This window comes from Chiloscyllium plagiosum, unplaced genomic scaffold (genome assembly GCF_037043375.1).
Source record: "Chiloscyllium plagiosum isolate Xiang-an unplaced genomic scaffold, Cpla_swu_hap1 HiC_scaffold_37, whole genome shotgun sequence".
Lineage (NCBI taxonomy): Eukaryota > Metazoa > Chordata > Chondrichthyes > Orectolobiformes > Hemiscylliidae > Chiloscyllium > Chiloscyllium plagiosum.
Window position 1 is genome coordinate 29,022,378 of NW_028270175.1, and position 14,096 is coordinate 29,036,473.

The window sequence follows — 14,096 nt, forward strand, 5'->3', positions numbered from 1 at the left end:
AAGAAAGAAAGAAAGAAAGAAAGAAAGAAAGAAAGAAAGAAAGAAAGAAAGAAAAGAGAAGAAAGAAAAGAGTAGAAAGAAAGAAAGAAAGAAAGGAGAAGAAAGAAAGAAAGAAAGAAAGAAAAAGAAAAGAGAAGAAAGAAAGAAAGGAGAAGGAAGAAAGAAAGAAAGAAAAGAGAAGAAAGAAAAGAAAAAGAAAGAAAAGAGAAGAAAGAAAGAAAGAAAGTAGAAGAAAGAAAGGAGAAGAAACAAAGAAAGAAAGAAAGGAAGAAAAGAGAAGAAAGAAAGAAAGAAAGAAAGAAAGAAAGAAAGAAAAAAAGAAAGAAAAGAGAAGAAAGAAATAAAGAAACAAATGAAGAAAAGAGCAGAAAGAAATAAAGAAAGACAGAGAGAAGTGAAGAAAAAAAGAAAGAAAGAAAGAAAGAAAAAGAGAAGAAAGAAAGAAAAGGAAAGAAAGGACAAGAAAGAAAGAAAAGAGAAGAAAGAAAGGAGAAGAAAAAAGAAAGAAAGAAAGAAAAGAGAAGAAAGTAAAGAAAAAGAAAGAAAAGAGAAGAAAGAAAGAAAGAAAGAAAGAAAGAAAGAAAGAAGAAAGAAAAGAGAAGAAAGAAAGGAAGAAAGAAAGAAAGAAAGAAAGAAAGAAAGAAAGAAAAGAGAAGAAACAAAGAAAGAAAGAAAGAAAGAACGAAAGAAAGAAAAGAGAAGAAAGGAAGAAAGAAAGAAAGAAAAGAGAAGAAAGAAAAGAGTAGAAAGAAAGAAAGGAGAAGAAAGAAAGAAAAGAGAAGAAAGAAAGAAAGAAAGAAAAAGAAAAGAGAAGAAAGAAAGGAGAAGGAAGAAAGAAAGAAAGAAAGAAAGAAAGGAGAAGAAAGAAAAGAGAAGAAACAAAGAAAGAAAGAAAGGAAGGAAGAAAAGAGAAGAAACAAAGAAAGAAAGAAAGAAAGAAAAGAGAAGAAAGAAATAAAGAAACAAATGAAGAAAAGAGAAGATAGAATGAAAGAAAGAAAGAGAGAAGTGAAGAAAGAAAGAAAGAAAAGAAAGAAAGAAAGAAAGAGAGAAGAAAGAAAGAAAAGAAAAGAAAAGAAAGGACAAGAAAGAAAGAAAAGGAAGAAAGAAAGAAAGAAAGAAAGAAAAGAGAAGAAAGAAAAGAGAAGAAAGAAAGAAAGAAAGAAAGAAAGAAAGAAAGAAAGAAAGAAAGAAAGAAAGAAAGAAAGAAAGAAAGAAGAAAGAAAAGAGAAGAAACAAAGAAAGAAAGAATGGAAGGAAGAAAAGAGAAGAAAGAAAGAAAGGAAGGAAGAAAAGAGAAGAAAGAAAGAAAGAAATAAAGAAAAGAGAAGAAAGAAAGAAAGAAACAAATGAAGAAAAGAGAAGAAAGAAAGAAAGAAAGAAAGACAGAGAGAAGTGAAGAAAGAAAGAAAGAAAAGAAAAGAAAGAAAGAAAGAAAGAAAGGAGAAGAAAGAAAAGAGAAGAAACAAAGAAAGAAAGAAAGAAAGAAAGAAAGAAAGAAAAGAGAAGAAAGGAAGAAAGAAAGAAAGAAAGAAAGAAAGGAGAAGAAAGGAAGAAAGAAAGAAAGAAAGAAAGAAAAGAGAAGGAAGAAAAGAGTAGAAAGAAAGAAAGAAAGAAAGAAAGGAGAAAAAAGAAAAGAGAAGAAACAAAGAAAGAAAGAAAGAAAGAAAGAAAGAAAGAAAAGAGAAGAAAGGAAGAAAGAAAGAAAGAAAGAAAGAAAGAAAGGAGAAGAAAGGAAGAAAGAAAGAAAGAAAGAAAGAAAGAAAAGAGAAGGAAGAAAAGAGTAGAAAGAAAGAAAGAAAGAAAGAAAGGAGAAGAAAGAAAGAAAAGGAGAAGAAAGAAAGAAAGAAAAGGAGATGAAAGAAAGTAAAGAGAAGAAAGAAAGAAAGAAAGGAGAAGAAAGAAAAGAGAAGAAACAAAGAAAGAAAGAATGGCAGGAAGAAAAGAGAAGAAAGAAAGAAAGGAAGGAAGAAAAGAGAAGAAAGAAAGAAAGAAAGAAAGAAAGAAAGAAAGAAAGAAAGAAAGAAAGAAAGAAAGAAAGAAAGGAAGAAAGGAAGAAAGGAAGAAAGGAAGAAAGAAAGAAAAGAGAAGAAAGAAAGAAAGAAACAAATGAAAAGAGAAGAAAGAAAGAAAGAAAGAAAAGAAAAGAAAAGAAAGAAAGAAAGAAAGAAAGAAAAAGAGAAGAAACAAAGAAAGAAAGAAAGGAAGGAAGAAAAGAGAAGAAAGAAAGAAAGAAAGAAAGAAAGGAAGAAAAGAGAAGAAATAAATAAAGAAACAAATGAAGAAAAGAGAAGAAAGAAAGAAAGAAAGAAAGACAGAGAGAAGTGAAGAAAGAAAGAAAGAAAAGAAAAGAAAGAAAAGAGAAGAAAGGAAGAAAGAAAGAAAGAAAAAAGAAAGAAAGAAAAGAGAAGAAAGAAAGAAAGAAAGAAAAAGAAAAGAGAAGAAAGAAAAGAGAAGAAAGAAAGAAATGAGAAGGAAGAAAGAGAAAGAAAAGAGAAGAAAGAAAAGAAAAAGAAAGAAAAGAGAAGAAAGAAAGAAAGGAGAAGAAAGAAAAGAGAAGAAACAAAGAAAGAAAGAAAGGAAGGAAGAAAAGAGAAGAAAGAAAGAAAGGAGAAGAAAGAAAGAAAGAAAGAAACAAATGAAGAAAAGAGAAGAAAGAAAGAAAGAAAGAAAGACAGAGAGAAGTGAAGAAAGAAAGAAAGAAAGAAAGAAAGAAAGAAAGAAAGAAAGAAAAAGAGAAGAAAGAAAGAAAAGAAAAGGAAAGAAAGGACAAGAAAGAAAGAAAGAAAGAAAGAAAAGAGAAGAAAGAAAGGAGAAGAAAAAAAGAAAGAAAGAAAAGAGAAGAAAGTAAAGAAAAAGAAAGAAAAGAGAAGAAAGAAAGAAAGGAGAAGAAAGAAAAGAGAAGAAACAAAGAAAGAAAGAAAAGAGAAGAAAGGAAGAAAGGAAGAAAGAAAGAAAGAAAGAAAGAAAGAAAGAAAGAAAGAAAGAAAGAAAGAAAGAAAGAAAGAAAGAAAGAAAGAAAGAAAGAAAGAAAGAAAGAAAGAAAAGGAAAGGAAAGAAAGGACAAGAAAGAAAGAGAAGAGAAGAAAGAAAAGAGAAGAAAGAAAGAAAGAAAGAAAAGAGAAGAAAGGAGAAGAAAAAAAGAAAGAAAGAAAGGAGAAGAAAGAAAAGAGAAGAAACAAAGAAAGAAAGAAAGAAAGAAAGAAAAGAGAAGAAAGGAAGAAAGAAAGAAAGAAAGAAACAAAGGAAGAAAGAAAAAGAGAAGAAAGAAAAGAAAAGGAAAGAAAGGACAAGAAAGAAAGAAAAGAGAAGAAAGAAAAGAGAAGAAAGAAAGAAAGAAAGAAAGAAAGGTGAAGAAGGAAAGTAAAGAAAAAGAAAAAGAGAAGAAAGAAAGAAAGAAAGAAAGAAAGAAAGAAAGAAAGAAAGAAAGAAAGAAAGAAAGAAAGAAAGAAAGAAAGGAAGAAAAGAGAAGAAAAGACTATAAAGAAAGGAGAAGAAAGAAAGTAAAGAGAAGAAAGAAAGAAAGGAGAAGAAAGAAAGGAGAAGAAAGAAAGGAGAAGAAAGAAAGGAAGAAAAGAAACAAAGGAAGAGAAGAAACAAAGAAAGAGAAGAAACAAAGAAAGAGAAGAAACAAAGAAAGAGAAGAAACAAAGAAAGAGAAGAAACAAAGAAAGAGAAGAAACAAAGAAAGAAAGAAAGAAAGAAAGAAAGAAAAAAGAAAGAAAGAAAGAAATAGAAGGGAAGAAAGAAAAAGAAGAGAAAAAGAAAGAATGAAGAAAGAAAGAAAGAAAAGAAAAGAAAGAAAAGAAAGAAAGGAAGAAAAAAACAAGGAAAGAGAGAAGAAAGAAAGAATGAAGAAAGAAAAGAGAAGAAAGAAAGAATGAAGAAAAAAAGAGAAGAAAGAAAGAAAGAAAGAAAAGAAAGGAAGAGAAAAAAGAGAAGAAAGAAAGAAAGAAAAAGAAAAGAAAGGAAGAGAAAAAAGAGAAGAAAGAAAGAAAGAAAAAGAAAGAGAAGAGAAGAGAAGAGAAGAGAAGAGAAGAGAAGAGAAGAGAAGAGAAGAGAAGAGAAGAGAAAGAAAGAAAGAGAAGAAAGAGAAGAAAGAAGGAGAAGAAAGAAAGAGAAGAAAGAAAGAAAGAAAGGAAGAAAAGAAAGAGACAAAGATAGAAAGAGAGACAGACACAGACAACCTGCCGAGCTAGTTCTCTGCTTTTTGAATAAAAATCTTTTCAGTGTCTAGTATGAAAGCTGAAACAGTGATCCAACTGTTCACATGAAAAACTTCCGAATATATCCCTCTCAACATTTCCTAAATAAACTGCATTGGAAAGGTCTCAGTGACAACTGCTTATGCTCAGTCACACACACATCTACAGTATATGCACCTGGATGTTGACTCAAAGCCATCTGGAATATTTGATAAATTATCTTTTATCCTTGCAGAACAATGCATTATTCCTGATGAAGGGCTTTTGCCCGAAATGTCGATTCCTGCTCCTCGGATGCTGCCTGACCAGCTGTGCTTTTTACTCTAATCTCCAGCATCTGCAGTCCTCACTTTTGCCAAAACCATTATTTAGCCCAAGTGTTTTTGTTTTCAAAATTAATGGCTGCAGAGAAAGATAGTTTTCTCCTTCAACTGGTAAGCATGCATATGAAGCATTTGAGACAGGTGAACATTTATGCTTTCATACTTTAAACTGCATTTTAATCTGCTGTAAACCTTTGCTGGATGAGTCCTGTTTTAGCACTAAATCAATAATTCTTATTTATTAAAGAAACAAGATATTTTCGATTCTAAACCTAATACAGATGAAGTGCATATTGACCAAATCTATAGTTGGGTAAACATTTAAATTAATGTTGTGGCCAATGAAGTCCTGGAATTCAAGGGAAATGTGTATTCCTCCAACTTTGGTTGTAACAAGATCCCAAGTCAGATGACAGAGGTAAATAAAAATGAGCCTGAAATCCATTAGATCCCAAGAAACCATATAACCAGCAATGAAATCTAGATTTGAAGCAACTCTTCTTCTGACTTGGCGAGATGAAGGGTTTTCTCCTGAGAACACTTAGATAGCATCATAGACTCACACAGCATTGAAACAGACCTTTCAGCCCAACTTGCCCATGCCAACCTGGTTCCTAACTGAATTTGTTCCATTTGCCTGTGTTTAGCCAACTTAAGCATTCACATTAGTAACAACCACCCAATGGCCTAGCAGCAATAAAGACGTGAATTAAGAATTACAACCAAATTAAAACATTTGTTTTCGAAGCCAAATATAATTCAACTGTCATTAACATTTTCTTCCAAAAATAAAGAATGCACTTTAAATAAAAGGATACTCACCTTGGACATCATTTCCTTTTCAAGGAGTTTAACATTGATCAGTACCTTTAAAAAACAGACTAATATCCATGGTAGAGGGCAGGAGTCAACATTGAATGAGTTTAGAACTACTTTAGTTGGATGGTAACGACGGTTAAAATAGCACACTGACACCAACATTTTTTAGACACCAATAAAAAGTGAATATTTGGGTGAACTATTAAAGAGTGGACAGTAGTTGAAGAACTGCACCCAAATAATGGATTAATATCTTTAGACAATCAAAATTAGAAGAAAAAAAACCCTTACATGCAAGCACCAATATTAATTTTTTAAAAATATAGAACTTCCAGTGTAGAAACAGGTCATTCAATACAACAAATCCACACCAACCCTCTGAAGAGGGGTGAAGGATTCTTGATGAAGGGCTTTTGCTCGAAACATGGATTTTCCTGCTCCTTACCTGCTGTGCTTTTCCAGCACCCCTCTAATCTGGACTCTAATCTCTAGCATCTGCAGTATCCACTTCTGCCTACATTTCCCATGGCTAACGCACCTAATCTATACATCCCTGAACATTATGGGTAATTTAACATGTTCAATCCACGTAACTTGCACATCTTTGGGCTGCGGGAGGAAACAGGGGCACTTGGCATAGACACAGGAAGAATGTGCCAACTCCACACAGACAGTGCCCGAAGGTGAAATTGAACCCGGGTCCCTATCGCTGAAAAGCAGTAGTGCTAATGACTGAGCCATCATGCCACTCTATATTAATGCCATGAATACAAAGTTAGAATCCAATAACTTGATGTTCACCTCTCCCCCTTTAAAGATATTACAAACATTAAATTATAATGCCCGGCTGTTCAGAAGGGCGGGAAAAAGACTCGTAGGGCCATAATCATAAGGGATTCTATTCTTAGGGGAATAGATAGGCGGTTCGGTGGCCGAAAACGGGACTCCTGGATGGTATGTTGCCTCCCAGGTGCTCCGGTCAGGGATGCCACCGATCAGCTGTAGAGCATTCTAACAGGGGAGGGTTAACAGCCAGTTGTCTTGGTGCATATAAACACCAACGTTATAAGTAGAAAATGAGATGAGGTCCTGAAAGAAGAATTCAGGGAGCTAGGAGAGAAGTTAAAGAGGAGGACATCAAAGGTAGTGATCTCGGGATTACTACCAGTGCCATGTGCTAGTCATGTACTAGTAGAAATGAAAAAATAGGCAGGATGAACACGTGGCTTGAGAGATGGTGTAGGAGGGAGGGGTTCAGATTTGTTCGACATTGGGACCGGTTCTGGGGAAGGTGGGACTATTATAAAATAGATGGTCTACATCTGAACCAGACCGGAACCAATGTCCTTGGGGGAGTTTGGGGAGGTTTTAACCTAATGTGGCAGGGGACTGGGAACCAGAAGAGAAAACAAGTAGGCAGTGAGGTGGAGACTGGAGACTATAAGAATCATGAAGATAGCACTAATAGAGGGAAGAATAGGCAAGGAGCAGATGAGCGCAAAAGAACTGGTGGCCTGAAATGCATTTACTTTAATGCAAGGAATACAGTGTGTAAGGCAGATGAACGTAGGGCTTGGATTGGTGCCTGGAAGCATGACGCTATTGCAATCACAGAGACTTGGTTGAAGGAAGGGCATGATGATTGGCAACGAAATGTTCCAGGATATAGATGCTTCAGACAGGACAGGAAGGGAAGTAAAAGGGGGGGGGGGGTGGAGTTGCATTGCTGGTCAGGGATGATATCACGCCTTGCTAAAGGAGGACACTATGACGGTCATGGGTAGTGAGGCATTATGGGTGGAGCTAAGAAATAAGAGGGTGCAGTTATGCTGTTGGTGCTGTATTACAGCCCTCCCAACAGTGAGCGTGAGATAGAAGAACAAATAGGTAAATAGATTATGGAACGATGTAGAGGCAATAGGGTAGTGGTGATGGGAGATTTTAATTTTCCCAACATTGACTGGGATACACTTAGTGTCAGAGGTCTGGATGGGGTTGAATTTGTAAGAAGCGTCCAGGAGAGTTTTCTAGAGCAGTATGTCAATAGCCCAATGAGGGAAATGGCCATATTGGACCTGGTACTGGGGAATGAGCCAGGAGGAGTGGTAGAAGTTGGGGTGGGGGATTTCTTTGGGAACAGTGATCACAATTCTGTAAGTTTTAGAATACTCGTAGATAAAGATGAGAGTGGTCCTAAGGGAAGAGTACTAAGCTGGGCCAAGACCAATTATATCAAATTTAGGCAGGAGCTCGGAAATGTGGATTGGACATAGCTATTTGAAGGGAAGTCCACATTTGATTTGTGGGAGGCTTTCAAAGATAGGTTAAAGATAGTGCAGGTATATCCCGTTGAAGGCAAAGGATAGGAAGGGCAAGATTCATGAACCGTGCATGACATGAGAAATTATATGACTAGCCAAGAGGAAAAGGTAAGCATACATAAGGTCTAGGCAGCTAAGAACAGAACGAGCCCTGGAGGAATATCGGAAGAGTAGGACAAGTCTTAAATGAGGAATCAAGCGGGCTAAAAGGGGTCATGAAATAGCTTTAGCAAGCAAAATTAAGGAGAATCCCAAAGCATTTTATTCTTATAGAAGAAGCAAGCGAGTAACTAGAGCAAGGATTGGTCCACTAAAGGATAATGAAGGATGATGTGTTGGGTAGGCTAGAGGTTATTAAGAAGGACAAATCCCCAGAACTGGATGGGATCAATCCCAGGTTGCTGAGGGAGGTGAGAAAGGAAACAGCTGGGGCCCTAACAGATATCTTTGTGGCATCCTTAAATATAGGTGAGGTGCCGGAGGACTGGAAGGTTGCTCATGTTGTCCCCCTGTACAAGAAGGGTAGTAGGGATATTCCGGGTAACTACAGACCAGTGAGCCCAATGTCGGTGGTGGGAAAGTTGCTGGAGAGGGTACTGAGAGATAGAATCTATATATATTTAGAAAGGAATGGGCTTATCAGTGAAAGCCAACATGGTTTTGTGCAGGGGGAGATCATGCCTTACCAACTTAATTGAGTTCTTTGAGGAAGTGACCAAGTTCATAGATGATGGCAGGGCTGTTGATGTCATATACATGGACTTTAGTAACGCGTTTGATAAGGTTCCCCATGGTAGACTAATGGAGAAGGCGAAGTTACATGGTGTACAGGGTGTTCTGGCCAGGTGGATAAAGAACTGGTTGAGCAACAGGAGACAGAGCATAGTAGTTGAAGGGAGTTTCTCGAAATGGAGAAAGGTGATCAGTGGTGTTCCACAGGGGTCAGTACTGGGGCCACTGTTGTTTGTGATATACATAAATGATCTGGAAGAGGGCACTGTTGGTATGATCACCAAATTTGCAGATGACACGAAGATTGGTGGAGTAGCAGAAAGCATAAGGGACTGTCAAATAATACAGGAGGATATAGACAGACTGGAGAGTTGGACAGAAAAGTGGCAGATGGATTTCAATCCAGACAAATGTGAGGTGATGCATTGAGGCAAGATTAATTCTAGAGCGAATTATACAATGAATGGAAGAGCCTTGGGAAAAGTTGATGAGCAGAGAAATCTGGGAGTGCAGGTCCATTGTACCCTGAAGGTTGCTGCACAGGTGGATAGAGTAGTCAAGAAGGCATATAGTATGCTTGCCTTCATTGGACTGGGTATTGAGTATAAGAGTCACATTAAAATCGTACAAGACATCGGTTTGGCCGCATTTAGAATACTGGGTACAGTTCTGGTCACCACATTATTAAAAGAATATGGACGTTTTTGAGAAGGTGCAGAGAAGGTTTACAAGGATGTTGCCTGGTATGGAAGGTGCTAGCTATGAAGAGAGTTTGAGTAGGTTAGGTTTGTTTTCATGAGAATAAAAAAAGGTGATTGAGGGGGGACCTGATTGAGGTTTACAAAATCATGATAGGTATAGACAGGGTGGATAGAGACAAGCTTTTTCCCCCAGGGTGAAGGATTCAATAACGAGAGGTCAGGGTTTCAAAGTGAGAGGTGGAAAATTTAAGGGGGATACACACGGCAAGTATTTCACACAGTGGGTGGTGGGTGTCTGGAACGTGTTGCCAGCAGAGGTGGTAGAGGCAGGCACGGTAGATTCATTTAAGATGTGTCTGGACAGATGCATGAGTAGGTGGGGGCAGAGGGATACAGATGCTTAGGAATTGACCGACAGGTTCAGACAGCACATTTGGATCGGCTCAGGCTTGGAGGGCCGAAGGGCCTGTTCCTGGGCTGTAAATTTTCTTTGTTCTCTATAATGCCTTGTGAGTTTAATTCAGCATCAGATCATTGCAATCATCTTCCTTATACTAAATGGATTTTTCAATGCATAACTAACTGTGAATGAAGGTGCCTCCTGCCTAGCCTCCCTAATGGCAAAATCAGAGGCAGATGATGCAGCCAAATAAGCTGCATAGCTTTTACCAGCTGTAAAATTAAAATAGGCAGGATAACAGCGTGTGGTGACAAGATTGCTCTCACAAACAGCTGTTGCTGACACCACAGCTTTCTGCAGTGCTATAAGTTTTAGTGATTTTGAGGCTACATTTAGTTGAATAGGTATTTTCAATCATCAGTACCTACAAAAAAAGTTTTTAAAATGTCTTTTCCAAATTTTTCCCGAAATGATTTATTTGTTGTCAAAAAGGGGTCAAGTTAAATAATGTACAAACTAAACTAATAAGCACAAAATTGAAATTATAGACTGCTGAGATTAGGACAAATTTCATTGCAAGTTTGGTTTATTCACACACTCAACCTTAAAAATTCCTTGAAACCAGTTTTTTTTTGATGTTCCTTCCTTTCAATAAACATTTTATTTGATTGTATTGATTTATTAAATTGAGTGCATAAACTACAAACCTGGAGTTCAGGAGGAGGAATGTCCCCCAGCAACTCACAGTCCACATCCCAGTAAATACTGAAATCCTCAATCTGTAGTCTCTTCTTCCGTATTGACTTTTCAATCTAGAGGTTTAAAAAAAAAGGTTGATTAAGTAAAGCAGCACTGATAATGCTGCAAGAAATCATGAGACATTTTTGTTAATTTTAACTGCTATTGACCATCTCCTTCTAGTGTCCTCTCTCCTATTTCCACAAGACTCCTCAGTACTGTTTTGTAAAGTGCCACAAACACTGAACTTGCAAGAATGCATGATCTATCTTTTGCAAGATATATTGATCTATTTAAATATATTTAGTTCATGGTTTTGAATAATTACAAAAGGAAGTATATGATATGTTAGTTATCTGCTACAGGTAGTGAAATCTAACTTGTTATCAACCAATAACATACAGATAGGCCAAATTTTTGAGGGATGAGATTTTGGTTTTTTACATTATTACATATTTACATTATTACATATACAGACAGCTGGATTGTCTGCTTCTGCAATAACTCTACAAACAGTACTTGGCAAACTTTATGGTGTTAATATGGGTGCACTGATATCAATTCTACATTAAATGTGCACAAATAACTGCTTTGCAATTTGCAAGTGACAGTTTAAATAAGGAGTCCTATCATTCACTTTGAACACAAGAGTGGGTGCAGTACAAACCTAGCCCAGTGCAAAACCACACTTCACGTGTACCCAGCGGATCTATGAGATCTTTATAAATCTATATTTCCTATCTGCTTTGCCCACCATAAAAAAAAACAAACCTTGGAGAGGAGGTCAGGTGTTTTTTTTTGCGTGGAATTCCAGAAGACATTTATTAAAGTCCCTAAAGGAAAAGTATGTGGAATTGAAGACAAATTATGGACCTGGTTAGGCAACTGGATAAGCAGCAGTAGGCAGATTACGGATAATGTATAATTGTCCAGATTGACTAATGGTGTTCTCCAAGGATGAATGTTGAGCCTCAACTCTTAACATCTGTTAACATCACAACATATTGGACAGAAGACAAAAACATTGTTGGCATTGTAAGTAATAAATATGGAAGCATGAACAAACATTTGATAGGTTAAATACTTGACTAAAACTGCGGCAAATTAATTTTGATGCATGCAACAGCATGGTCACCCACTTTGGTCCTGAAAGGGAGAGGACAGACCATTGTCTAAGTAATGAAAAGCTTGAAACCACAGGAGGACTAAAAGGCATTTAGGTGCATGTCCATAAATCATTAAAATTAGATGGACAAGTGCAGAAAATAATTCAGGCAGCTAATGGATGCTGACCTTTCTATGAAATAACTACTATGCTACAGATATACAAAGCTCCCGCTGACATATTGTGAGCAGTAAGCTCAACAGATTTGGATAGTTATATTCGGCTTGAAGTAGAGCACTACAGATTACCAAAATGGTAACTGAACTTGAACATTTAAATTATAAAGAGAGTTTACACAAACTAGAGGTGCATCTCTTGGAATTTATATAGCTGTGATTTGATTGCAGTCTTCTGGATATTATTGGAAACTGATAAATAGAAAGAATCTTTTTTCCAATGCATAGGAAATCTAACATTAGAAGGCAAAAATTAAAAATTAAAACCAGATCTTTCAATTTTCCAGCTTTTCATTCAGAAATGATGTTGGGAAATACTTTTACATGCAAATGACAGGAGTAATTTGGAACTCTTGGGTAAATAGCAATTAATGCCAAATCAGTTGCCATTTAAATCCGAGGGGGGTCCACAGAATCCCTACAGTGCGGAAACAGGCCATTCAGCCCAACAAGACTATACCGACGCTCTGGAAAGCATCCCACCCAGACTCTCCCCCACTAACCTATCTCTTTAAGTTTGCATTTCCCATGAGTGATCCAGCTAACCTACGCATCCCAGGACAATGGGCAATTTAGCGTGGCCAATCCACCAAACCTGCATATCTTTGGACTGTGGGAGGAAACCAGAGCACCCAGAGGAAACCCACACAGACACGAGAAGAACGCGCAAACTCCACACAGTCAGCCAAAGCTAAAATTGAACCAAAGTCCCGAGTGCTGTGAGGCAGCAGTGTTAACCACTGAGCCACCTTGCGCTCAGTTAACTGGATGGCTGGTCTCATTCCTGGTGAAGGGCTTATGCCCGAAACATCGATTCCTCAAATGCTGCCTGACCCTCTGTGATTTTCCAGCACCACACTGTGATCCCCAGCATCTGCAGTCCTCACTTTCTCTGGATGACTGGTTTGCAAAGCAGAGTGATACAAACAATGTGGGTTCAATTTCTGCACCTGTGGAAGTTACAATGAACAACTCTCCTCTCACCTGAAGCATTTTGACCCTCAAATAAAACCATCACCAGTTAACTCTCTCTAATGACAGATCAGCCCAATAGTCCAGTAGGGCTTTAGTGACTTTACCTTTTAAATCTGAGATTGATAAATTGTTGTTACACAAGTAATCTAACAGATATTAAGCAAAGGCAGGTAAGTTGAAGTGTAGCAGTATAAGGTAGCAGTTCTCAAGACTTTTTCTAGAGCAATTATAATGAGCTATAAATGTTGATCTAGCATTAGGTTGGTGCAGATCAAATATGAATTCAATGAATGCAAGAACAGTCTTGACAGGTTAAATACTCTACTCATGTTCATACGTTGATAGAAGATCTAAAGCACAATGCAACCTTTGAAACTGCTAGCTATCAAAAAGACAATTTTATTTACAGTTGATTGCTTCTGTTTACATCAACACTGCAGACATAACTCTTACAATTACTTATCTGGAAAGTGGTTAGTAGTTCTTCACACATAAGCGTGTGACTGGGTCCAATTGGTATATTGGATTAACACTGAATTCATTATTTGCAGCTATTTATTTTGAGTTGCTTTTTCAGTTGAAAATTAGTAATGTCATTGCATAATTTTCACAAAGAATTGAAAAAACCTATGTAATTGAAACGAACTACCAAAACTGAAAATCTCAAACAAAAAGAGAGGTTGGATAGGCTGGTACATTTTTCCTCTGAAGTGTAGGAGACTGAGGGGTGACCTTATAGGAGCATAGATTAGATGGATAGACAACATCTTGCCCCATGGTAGGGGAATCTAAAGCTAGAGGGCACAGATTTAAGGTGAGAAGGGAAAGATACAAAGAGTGCAGCGAGGCAATTTCTTCACGGGTGGGGGAAGGGAATAAAAGTGTCTGGAATGGGCTGCGAGGGGTAGTCGCGAAGGTGAATATAATTTCAGTATTTAAGATACATTTAGATAGGTACATAGATAGGACAGGTCTGAAGGCACGCAGGCCAAAGACTGCCAAATGGGAGTAGTTTAACTAGGAAAACTGGGCAGCATGGGCAAGTTCAGCCAAATGGGCCTGTTTCCATGCTGTAGACCTCTAGGACGCTAACTGTATTTATAGGAGTTAAGTCCACTCAGATTTAACATTCGCCTACCAGGGGATGACCAGTGGCACACTTGGCTCACTGCACTTGAGCAATGTTTGCAGCTAACATAGTTCCTAGCATTGTTCCTTGACTACCATCACATGAATAAATAAAAAGAAACACCAATATAAATGCTGCCAATTCAGTGCCTTGCTGTTGAAACTTACCAACTCATCTTCAGCATTCTGCACAGACACACTCTTGATACAGATCCCAAATGCAAATGGATGGTCAGGATCAGTGCTGTCATCTTCAAAACGCATGTGAACATTTCGAACTTTCAGCTACAAGGGAAATAAATAACTCAAGCTCTTTTATTTTGCTTTTCAAGTCTAAAATCTTACTGTAGGTCCTCCTGGAATTATGCCTGCACAACAGTTTCAACATATCTAAAGTTATTCATTATCTATGA

The 14,096-nt window shown here is 37.0% G+C and overlaps 1 protein-coding gene across 10 annotated transcripts in view; it reads right to left on the reverse strand.

Moving 5' to 3' along the window:
• The window catches only part of vps13d (vacuolar protein sorting 13 homolog D), a 314,700-nt gene that overhangs the window by 283,488 nt on the left and 17,116 nt on the right, over positions 1-14,096 (reverse strand). For all 10 annotated transcript variants that reach the window (XM_087980553.1, XM_043675642.2, XM_087980550.1 and 7 more), the window contains exons 5-6: positions 13,852-13,968; positions 10,209-10,313 (exon numbers count right to left, since the gene is read on the reverse strand). In XM_087980553.1, coding sequence (XP_087836679.1) covers positions 10,209-10,313; positions 13,852-13,968 — 222 coding nt within the window. The remainder of the gene's footprint in view (positions 1-10,208; positions 10,314-13,851; positions 13,969-14,096) is intronic.